At 38.2% G+C, this 11,767-nt stretch overlaps 1 protein-coding gene across 2 annotated transcripts in view; it reads right to left on the reverse strand.

Moving 5' to 3' along the window:
- Nucleotides 1-11,767, reverse strand: part of CACNA1D (calcium voltage-gated channel subunit alpha1 D) — a 327,298-nt gene that overhangs the window by 185,891 nt on the left and 129,640 nt on the right. For both annotated transcript variants that reach the window (XM_026650299.2, XM_026650300.2), the window contains exons 4-6: nt 10,815-10,957; nt 9,065-9,217; nt 7,656-7,852 (exon numbers count right to left, since the gene is read on the reverse strand). In XM_026650299.2, coding sequence (XP_026506084.1) covers nt 7,656-7,852; nt 9,065-9,217; nt 10,815-10,957 — 493 coding nt within the window. The remainder of the gene's footprint in view (nt 1-7,655; nt 7,853-9,064; nt 9,218-10,814; nt 10,958-11,767) is intronic.

The raw sequence follows: 11,767 nt of genomic DNA on the forward strand, positions 1-11,767 counted from the left end.
CCTAGGTTTACAATTTATGATTAAAACTCTACTATCTACACAATATACATAGACATAAAATGTAAAAACTTAAATATCTTAGAAACAGTAGCCAATCAGTTGTTTTAATTGTCATATTTGAATTCAGCACATCAAAATACATAATAAATAGCACATTTTATCTCTGAAGCAGACGACTTCTCAAAAATTCTAGACCAGTGTTATTGTAGTGATTCTCTTTAAAGTATTAATTGTCTCTTGTGTCCAGCTGTATTTAAGCAGGAGTTATAGCCATTATCTAAAATCTTCATTCTATTATTAAAAGAATTAATGATTGCATTATGTTTTTCTATGCACAAGAAGGAAAGATTTCCTTGTGCTTGTAAAAAGCTAATAAGAATATGATGGCTTTTGTTGTCTGTTATGAGAGTAAATTTAGAGAGGTATGGATGCTGTTTGGAGACTTTGTAAGTAAACAATATTAGGGTTTTTCACCCTTAGATAAAGGTGTGTTACTCTCAGTAACATTAATAGGAGGGACATGTTTACAAGGGATGTTCAAAAAGTTCAATATACCCCTAAAGTTTCACTGCATTCAGACAATGTTATAGAAATGATCATTTCAGTTAAAAAACTCTAAGATCATAGAATCATAGAATATTAGGGTTGGAAGAGACCTCAGAAGGTCATCTAGTCCAATTCCTGCTCAAAGCAGGACCAACACCAACTAAATTATCCCCAGCCAGGGCTTTGTCAAGCTGGGCCTTAAAAACCTCTAAGGATGGAGATTCCACCACCTCCTTAGGTAACCCATTCCAGTGCTTCACCACCCTCCTAGTGAAATAGTGTTTCCTAATATCCAACCTAGACCTCTCCCACTGCAACTCGAGACCATTGCGTCTTGTTCTGTCATCTGTCACCATTGAGAACAGCCTAGCTCCATCCTCTTTGGAACCCCCCTTTGGGTAGTTGAAGGCTGCTATCAAATCCCCCCTCACTCTTCTCTTCTGCAGACTAAATAACCCCAGTTCCCTCAGCCTCTCCTCGTAAATCATGTGCCCCAGCCCCCTAATCATTTTTGTTGCCCTCCGCTGGACTCTCTCCAATTTGTCCACATCCCTTCTGTAGTAGGGGGACCAAAACTGGACACAATACTCCAGGTGTGGCTCACCAGTGCCGAATAGAGGGGAATAATCACTTCCCTCGATCTGCTGGCAATGCTCCTACTAATGCAGCCCAATATGCCATTGGCCTTCTTGTTACAATGAGTTAGTATTGCAGGTAAAGCTTAATATTTGAGACAGATAACAGGTTGCCGAGTGCATGCTCCTTTTGGTACATTTTGTTAAAAGTACAGGAATTATGACTGGGTGATGTTTCTTTCTAATATTGGAATATGTTACTACAGTACTGGAGATATATGATATAATTTTAAAATGTTAATATGTTAAGTAAAGGATCATTGGGACACATGCAGACAACATCTCTAACTACCCAGTACAAAAGGCTTGGAAATACCTCAGATTATATGGGAATATTTCACTGAGAGAATTTAAGACTCCTAACATGCATCCCTGATATGGTGTGTTATACAGGGGTCCCCATTAAAATCATCATTTGCCAGTTGGCAGCCAGGCATATCTGAGATACCACCGTTTTTCCTTACACTTATGGCTTGTCTTCACTGCAATGTTAGCTCAAGGAATAACTCAAGCTTTGCCCCTAATCCAACTCCTGTTCACTCATAAAATCTCTAGCTCAAGTTAAATGATGTTTAAACCTGAGCTAGCTGGCCCATCAGGAGGTGTGGGGTGAAATGTAAGCACTGTTGCCACTCAAGTTAGCAATGCAATGGGGAGCCAGCTACAGGCTACAAATTTGATTTAGCACAACTCATCAGATACTAATCACTCTGCTAATCCAGTCCCTCAGTGCTGCTATCAAATTACTTTGTGTGGCTGAGGGTTGTTTCACAGTATGGCCACTGACACTCAAGCTATGCTAGCTCGCATATAGTAACTCAAATATAGTAATTCAAGTTAACTGTTGCAGTGAAGAAAAATAGCTATGATATCAATGGTATCAAGGGCAAATTATGGCTTTTTAATGACAGGCACCATCATTTATTATATGTACCCTTGTATATCAAATGTAACTGCTGAAAATAAATTGCAAATTATAATACATCGTTACTTTATAAATTAATCATTAGCCATAAATGTCATATAAACCTAGATAGTTTTATTTGATCTTCAAGGATATAAAAGCACATCTAGGGTCAGATTTTCAATGAAAAGTCTGCATTTGCAAAATCGAGGTTCAGGTTTCTGAATGCTTGAGTGTTTGCTAAAGCAAACAGAAAACATGGCAAAGAAAGTGGGCATACTCAACTTTAGGATTGATTCAAAGCATTAAGAACCAGTGTGTGTGACACCTGCCATCCTGTCTGACAAAAAAGACCTCCAGTGCTGAAAGCATAAGTTTCTACAGACTGAACTAAAGTGCAATGCTCTACAGCTGGGGCTGTCACAGATTCACATTCTCTGTTTATCAAACATATAACATAACACACACTGACCAGTGGGTTACATGTATATGCACAACTTAGAATTAGAGAAATATACAGGCATGGGCTCACACACACACACACACACAATAACCTGATTTTCAGCAATCACAGGCAACTTTGTGAGTAGCAGGTCTCATATGAGTCAACAGTAATTGAATGGTGCTCAGCACCTACCAGGATTAGGCCTGAAATCAACTCTGGATGTGTACAAGAGAATATTATTATTCAAACTTGGATCATTTCGCAGTGGAGTTCACTGTCGTTATCCAGGTGATAGTGAGCAGTATTAGTGAATGTTTTTGGAAGCTGTCATTTTCTGCTGACAGAACATAAGAACATGAAAACATAAGAATGGCCATACTGGATCAGACCAATGGTCCATCTAGCTCAGTATCCTGTATGCCAATGCCAACAGTAGCCAATGCCAGATGCTTCAGAGGGAATGAACAGAACAGGGCAATTATAGAGTGATCCATCCTGTTGTCCAGTCCCAGCTTCTGGCAGTTAGAAGTTTAGGGACACCCAGAGCATGGAATTGCATCTCTGACTATCCTATCCTCTGGGAACTTATCTAATTCTTTTTTTAATCCAATTACGCTTTTGGCCTTCACAGCATCCCCTGGCAATGAGTTCCACAGGTTGACTGGGCATTGTGTGAAGTATTTCCTTATGTTTGTTTTAAACATGCTGCCTATTAATTTTATTGGGTGGCCACTGGTTCTTGTGTTATTTGAAGGGATAAATAACACTTCCTTATTCACGTCTCCAAACCATTCATGATTTTATAGACCTCTATCATATCCCCCTTAGTCATCCCTTCTCTAAGCTGAATAGTCCCAGCATTTTTAATCTCTACTCATTTTTGTTGCCATTTTCTGTACTTTTTCCAATTATAATATATATTTTTTAAGATGGGGCAACCAGAACTGCACGCAATATTTAAGGTGTGGGCATACTATGGATTTATATAGTGGCACTATGATATTTTGTCTTATTATCTATCTTTTTCCTAATGGTTCCTAACACTCTGTTAGCTTTTTTGACAGCTTCTGCACATTGAACAGATGTTTTCAGAGAACTATTCACAATGACTCCAAAATCTCCATCTTGCATGGTAACAGCTACTTTAGACTCCATCATTTTGTATGTATAGTTGGGATTATGTTTTCCAATGTGCACTACTTTGCATTTATCGACATTAAATTTCATCTGCCATTTTGTTGCCCAGTTCTATGAAACCCCTTTATAACTCTTTGCAGTCAGTTTGGACTTAACTATCTTGAGTAATTTTGTATCAGCTGCAAATTTTGCCATCTCACTGTTTATCCCTTTTTCCAGATCATTTATGAATATGTTGAATAGTGCTGGTCCAAGTACAGATCCTTGGGGGAACCCGCTATTTACCTCTCTCCACTGTGAAAACTCATCATATGTTCTTATCCTTGTCTCCTATCTTTTAATTAGATCCAAGAGGACCTTCCCCCTTATCCCATGACTCCTTACTTTGCTAAGAGCCATTGGTGAGGTATGTCATCAAAGGCTTTCTGGAAGTCCAAGTACACTATATCCACTGGATCACCCTTGTCCGCATGCTTGTTGACACCCTCAGAGAATTCTAATACATTGTGAGGCATGATTTCCCTTTACAAAAGCTGTGTTGACTCTTCGCCCATCACGGTGTGTTCATCTATCTATCTGATAACTCTGTTCTGTACTGAAGTTTCAACCCATTTGCCTGGTACTGAAGTTAGGCTCACCAGACTGTAATTGGCAGGATCACTTCTGGGACTGTTTAAAAATATTGGTATTACATTAGCTATCTGACTGTCATACCACATTTAATAGTTCTGCAATTTCATATTTGAGTTCCTTCAGAACTCTTGGATGAATACTATAGGGTCCTGGTGACTTATTATTGTTTGATTTATCAATTTGTTCCAAAACCTCCTCTAAACCTCATTTAACAATATACATCAGGATGCAAAACATTGCACGTACTCCCTCCAACCCATTTTACACTTGCCCACAAGGTAACCCTACATAGGTACTTTTACTGGTCACACAGTAAACAAATGAAAACTAGGAATGTGTGCAGATTCTAATATTTGTACTGTATTTGTGTTTCTATTTGCTGCAGTATTTTTAGCACCTCCGGTAACTATAAATGGGGCCACATTTAGAAAGGATCTGTTCTATTGTCCCCATCAATAGCTCCCCAAGACTATAAAAAACCCACAATAACATAAACACAAGTTAAAATACAGAGATAATAGGGTTTCTTTGGGTTCTTTGAACAACCCTATTCAAAACTAATATGTATGCTTTCTTGACTGCACAAGACTTTTACACTTTTATTCATCATTATTACTAAAAGTTTTTCACTTATTAGCTAATAGCAGATGAACCTGCCACAGCTTCATCAATAGGTAAAACCAAATTGAGAAAAGTGACATTCTTCCATCCTGGTAAAAAGATGCCAGCTTGCCAGTCAAAGGTGTATTGTGTCTACAGAGAGAGAGGACCAAGAACCAATTTTATTTAAATGATGTCTTCAAAGCAAATTCAGAGCAAAATATTTGGTATATTTTACAAGGTGGGTATGCTTCTTTGTGTTTCTGGTCAATAACCTCAGTGTCTTTTGCAGTGAAATGAAAATTGACATCTATGTAGCGCAAATATCCTCCATGCGGAAAAACTATACTTAAATAATGGGTTTTTCTGAGTGAATTCTCAACTTTGCTTGTTATTGCCTCTCTTGGTCTCAAATAGCCTGTGTTTGATGATTCAAGGGCATACTGCAAGGCCCATCTGTTTTTTTAATGTTTGGGGAGGGTGGAGTTTTATGATGGGGTGGTCTTGTTTTTATAATGGGGGGGATTTAAATTTTTTATGCATCGGACGAACCAATTGGGTGATTAGTTATTAAAGGGGAAAAATCAGCTTAATTTATTTATTTTATTCTGTATGAATTATGTATTTTAAAATGTGTTATATCTCCTAGAGCTTTTAGGATAAGTTATCTTTGTATATATTGAAAGAAATAATAAATAATAGGCTCATTACTACCCAAATGTGGGTATGCTCTGGCTTCCAAAAATTAAAACAGCATCTGTTCTCTACTGCACCCCTCCTCTGCTCTGACTTCACTTTTATGGGGCATGGAAGATTTGGGTTTTTTCCATCACAAATACAAATGACATAAACACATGCACAAACTGAACATTCATAAAGTCTCCTGAGACAATTAGAAAAAGATAAGGAGAACAAGCAAGCAAGCGAGACAGTGAGAAAGAGAAAGAGAGAACAAGTGCATGTTCTGATTGTTCCAAGAAACCAGCACCAAATTATAGAAAGGGAAAAATATACCTTATATGAGTAACACTTATGTCATAAGTGTCTGATCTGGACCCAAGCCTGCATTTTAAGTGTGCTAGTAAGTGCAGAACTGGGCTCCCTTTCAGAGCTATAACAGTATTTTCTGGTAAGCAAAGTTCAATATTTTGCCAAGTTTGTATCTTGTAAACTTACAGATTGTTGGTTTGCCATTTTAATTATTTTGTAATTGTGATATCATCTTAAGAAATGTCTCTGTGTAGCTAGGCACCCCAGTGTATCATGTTGGATTAAATGCCAGGGGTACATGTGCTGAAGTGGTACTGTATTTCATTTTTAGCTACAATATGCTTCATCTTGATTTGCAGCAAATGACCCCAGGCTATGTAAGTACCCATTCACTGGGATAATACCATACCCTTTACTGCATTAATTATTTCACAGAAGAATTTTGATATTAGCAAATAATCCCACTTGGCCACACGCAGCCACAAAGTAATCTAAATTGTGGGCTACTCTGAGCAACAGACCCACAGACTCACTCCTAGGTTACAGTTCCAGCAACAAAAAAGTTCAAATTTGTTTAGCAACTTCCCCCCATTTTAACATCATTTTGTTCAGAATTTTTTTAATCTCTTTTTTTGCTTCATCAGTCCTTTAAAATCTAAATTTTTTATCTTGCATTTACTAAGATCTTGATTTTGTAAACACTTACTACTGAGCAGAGTGATTACTATGAAAAGTCCCATTGACTTTAAGCAGGAAGTTTGGTCTTGTGGTTAATGCATTAGACTAGAACTCTGCCACAGACTTCCTGTATGACCTTGCACAAGTCACTTAGGGTCAGATTTTTAGAGGTACTGAGGGGCCTAAATATGCAGATAAGTGCTTACTTCCCCTTTACTGCAATGGGAGCTAGGCTCTTCTGCAAATCCAATTAGATATATATTTGCATATTTAGATGCCTAAATACCTTTAAAAATCTGTGTCTTAATCGCTCTGTGCCTTAGTTCCCCATCTGTAAAATGGGAATGAAAATATCTCCTGTCTCCTTCTGATTGTCCATTTATACCATAAGATCTTTGAAGTAGGGTCTGCTTCTCACTATGCCCCTGTATAGTGCTGGATACAATGGGACCCTAACCTTAGCTGTGGTCTCTAAGTTCTACTGTAATGGCAAAAAATAAGTACTGTGCTTAGTAATACAAAAGTGTTTTCAGGATTGGTTCCTATGCAGTAGTGATGGCCTTTGATATATATTTTTGTTGTTTCTATGGAGACATACTTGGGCCAGAACCTTTCTTGAAGCATGATAGTCAAGGCTTGATATGTCTGAAAAAATGGTTTGTAGGCCCCAAGGCAAATGAAGACAGTTGAGAGCTTGCTTGGGTCTAATTTACTATAATACTATGAAGATGCAAAAAGAGAGCTTTTAAACAAAATCAGAAAAGACCTACTTAAAAACTATAGGCTTGGAAAAGAATGCTAGTCCAAGGGACAGAAATATAAGATTAAATTTATCCAAATGGAATAGGCTTAAAAAAAAACAGCAGTGCAGAAATCTGCTTCTGAAAGAGCTTTTTAGCCTGAGGAATCCAGTGAGATGCTGTGCCTGGAAGAAGAGTGCAGCTGTGCTCCTTTGCAGCAGAACTATCTTGCCAAGATTTCTTGTTCACAGTGTTGTTAAACATAGTTAGTTTCTCATCTGCATATTGAAGCTTGTTTTAAGAGTAAGCAAAGTCCAGAGATTTCTATTTCCTACCAAGTTACTTACCCAGTACAACACATCAGTCCATCCTTCCATGGTTATACACTGGAACACAGTTAACATCGCAAAGGCAAAATTGTCGAAGTTGGTTATGCCTCCATTTGGTCCGACCCAGCCGCCCCTACATTCGGTGCCATTTATGGCACACTGACGTCCATTCCCTGAGAATGCACAAGGTGCTGGATCATCTTCAACTAATATATCTGAAATTGACCAAAAACATTTCAGAATTCTGCATTCTCAACATTTTTGTGAAATAACTTGCTTGTGAGGAGAAACTCCAACACTGATGGACTACAGACAGCATTACTTGGAGAGATTATTCATTGAAGGCTTGATCCTGAAAGGTGCTGGGAGTCTAAGGGTAATGCAGGGCACTCATCTCTCAGGATCAGGTATACAGAGCTCTTCTTCCGATCTGGAAAAAGTAATCAGAGTGTCACAGCAAAACAGAAGGTAGGACAGATTGTTAATCACAAGGAGTTAACACTCTGTCCCACCTTGTATTTAGCTGTGACATCTTGATTACTTTTTCCAGACCTGAAAAAAAGGTCTGTGCAGGTCGAAAACTTGTCTCTTTCATCAGCAGAAGTTGGCCCATTAAAGGGTATTATCTCACCCACCTTATCTCTCTCATGTCTTGGAGCCAGCATGGCTACAACAGTGCAAATGAAATGAAGCACGTTGCCAGCTGTAGGTAACAATGAATTTTTCAATTACTGAAGTTTAACTAACATATGCTTTCTTCTCATTATTCTTTCTTCCTTTTTCCATCCCATATTAACAATTTCCTTCCTCTCAGCAGGTAAGCAGTCCCGGACTAGATCCTGAATTTAGTCTATTCCATTCCAGACTTCACTGGTGGAAATGTACCCTACTTACAAAACTTCATTTCTCTAGTGATGATCTTTCATTCCTCCGAAGACCTCCCATACCAAATATTTTCACTGTATCATTTAAACCCACATCTGAATGTAGGAAGATTGGATTCCTCTATTACTCATCTCAGTGCTTGCTCCTATAATCATGCTGCCCAAAGTGCTGAAGCAGAGAGACAGCCAGCTTTCTGCCTCAGGAGGGAATGTCTGCTCCGTGATATGACTAGCTCTTCACTAGTCTGGGATTCGAAGTCCAATTACTGTGTTTCCCACTGTAGGCTGTCGCTACATTATTGGGCTGACCCTTTGGCTACATTTTTTAAAAACAAGATCAGTTCATAGCAAGTATCAGGGCTCTATTGTTCAGTTAGCATTTTAAAATTTAACATGCTTTTCCTAAAATCATGCAACCTTATGGAAATGAAGATTCACAATAGTTTTAACGTCTAGGGCCTTATCATGCTCCCACTGAAGTCCCATTGACTTGAAAGGGAGTAGGACTGGTCCCTTATGTAAATTAATGGCTTCATTACTTACCTGAATCAACAAGAAAACATGATTTGTGCATTTTTCCAATAAAAAGTTCCAATCCTATAATAGCATAGATTATGATTACAAACAATACCAAAAGGGCAATATGGAGCAGGGGAACCATGGCTTTTATAATGGAGTTCAGGACAACTTGTAAACCTAAAAAAAAAAAAAAAAGCACACACAAAGACAATGAGTTAGACTTTCTACGGCATTAACTTTTCCTGATTATGAAATCTTTTGCAATTACACATAATTAAAAACACACAGAAATGCCATCAATTTAAAAAGTGTGGTGAATCTATGGTTTCCACTGAACAAAACACACCAAAAACTTCCAGCACCAGCTCACAGCCAGAATTTTCAAGCTGCTCAGTTTCAAAAGTGAATGTCCAAGCACAGGGCTGCTTTAAAAATTTTTAAAGCTTTGTATTCTGTTGCAAAATTCTAACTGAACATCATCTGTGTTCAGCTAGGCTAATGTAACAGAAAGCAATGCTTGAAAGGCAGCAACAAGAATCCATACTCCTTAGATGGTATGAATTCCAGGTGCTGCTGGGATTTTACATCGCCTGAAGAATCTTGAAAAATCCTGTGCTCAGGCCGTCATCTTGCAATGAGCTCAGGGCAGGCAGGTGCAGGGGGGTCCATCTGCACAGAGCTCATTGCAGGATTAGGCCTTTGGTCTGGAAGGTTTATAGTGTTGTTAGAGAGCACTGCACCTGTATGGTAAAGATCTTTAAAACTGATACACCGAAAACAACTTTAAAATATAAACATACTTGGACACATTCATTTACCTTTCACATTGTTTTTATAATTTTTCTTTTCCCTAAATGTATATTGGTTAAATTCTGCACTGATAGCACTTCAGGCCTCAAGTGACTGGGGGCTGGCCCGGTATTAATGAAGCAGAATATGGCTCGCTTGTATTTAAACAAAGGCTTTATCCATCACAGCATATCCTTCCCCTCCCCCCCATTCTGCTTGATTCTCCACTGAAGTTATTTTTCTAAATCTGTGTCATCACAATCATTTCCAGGGCAACAGATTATGATGTAATAAACACAGCATTATTAATTTGCTGCTGGATCAAATGTGGGAAACTGAGTTGTGAAACAGAGAGGCCTCATTCAACTCAAAGCATCAATAATTAGTAATGAATGAAAGGGAAATAGAAAGGATAATTAGAAAACTCAAGTGTCTTTTTTAAATAATTGCTCTATTTTTCAAGTTTCCTAGTTTTGGAAATTGCTCTTTTATTCCCTGTGGTGTAAGCATCAGTAAATCCCATTAAGATCAACAGGAGCTATTTGCGTGCAGGCAGGGCAGAAAACATGTTGTTTGCTTTGGCATACATTTACCTGCATATGGACAATTTTAGGAGTAGCTACATAGTATGTTTCCCAGGATTTGGGTATCAAAAATCTCAACTTTATTTTCTAATGCATTTGCTTTTGATGTTTAATTTACTTCATATAAAACTTCTAAAAGTTAAATGTATTCTTCTGTCTGCCTAGTGAACTGTGTAAGACGATCATACACTGAATGAGTTCACAATCCCTTATTCTACTTCAAACAGTATATCGCACATCTTGAAACACATTTTATCTACATAACCAGATAACGAAAGTCAACTTTACCCTGTCACTTTTATTCTACTCTCTAGAGCAAGAAGGTTAAATAATCTGAAAAGATAACACAATGGAATGGTTATTTTATTCACTCCAACAGAATTAAATAGAAAATAGCTTACTGGGCACTCCTGATACAAGCCGGAGAGGTCGCAACACACGAAAGGCTCTTAGGGCTTTGACATCAAAGCCACCTGGTTTGCCACCTGAGTGGCTACCTCCTTCTGTTTCTTTGGTTAATTGTTCCAAAATTACACTAAACAATCTACCAGATAAAAAAAAAAAAGAAAGGTCATCATCACCGTCCATTTACCAAGTAATCAAAAGTGTTAGGAAATTGCTTGAACTGAGAATAGTTCTGAAAAGCTGTTCAGCTGTCGAAATGACATATACTTATGTATTAAATCATGATACGAAGGTTATGAAGTGCACGAGCTCCTAATCCCCCAAGAGAGGGATGATCACACAGTATCCACTAAATTAACATTCTGCTAGTATACAGTCTCTGCCAGTTTTACACAGATGAAGCTACTTTATCATGGCTTTTTGTTCAAACATTTCAGATTGTGAGGTTTCCAAAATCAGTCTTTCCGTTAGAACATTAAATAGATAATGACAAGAAACTCCCAGTTTTAAACGGTGTAGATTATATGAACTCCCTATGACACTACAGTTCAACATTCTAAACATAGTCAGCAAAAGAAAAAAACCCACAAAAATATTCTCCTTACAGTCAGACATTTCATAAAGTGTTTCTTAACTTGCAGAAGCCATTTACTAAAATAGTGTCAGAATGGAAGTTCAGTAACCATAACGGTTAAAACTGAAGCAGGTGGTTAAGGTCAGCAGTGGTCTCAAGTTTTGTTTCATTTTGCATGCTATAGTTCAATTTGCGTTGTGAAAACTTCCATGTTTTGCTAGATTTCAGGTCTGAGCCGTGCAAGCCAAAGTGAGCATCATCCAGTTTTCCACACAGAACTATCGTGCGATGCCTGATCAGGAGCGGCACCAGGGTTTTTGGCGCCCTAGGCAGAGGTCCTTCCGCGCTCCCAGTCGTCGTTGGCAATTCTGTGGC

This window comes from Terrapene carolina, unplaced genomic scaffold, assembly GCF_002925995.2.
Source record: "Terrapene carolina triunguis isolate 2854851 unplaced genomic scaffold, T_m_triunguis-2.0 Scaffold89, whole genome shotgun sequence".
Taxonomy (NCBI): domain Eukaryota; kingdom Metazoa; phylum Chordata; order Testudines; family Emydidae; genus Terrapene; species Terrapene triunguis.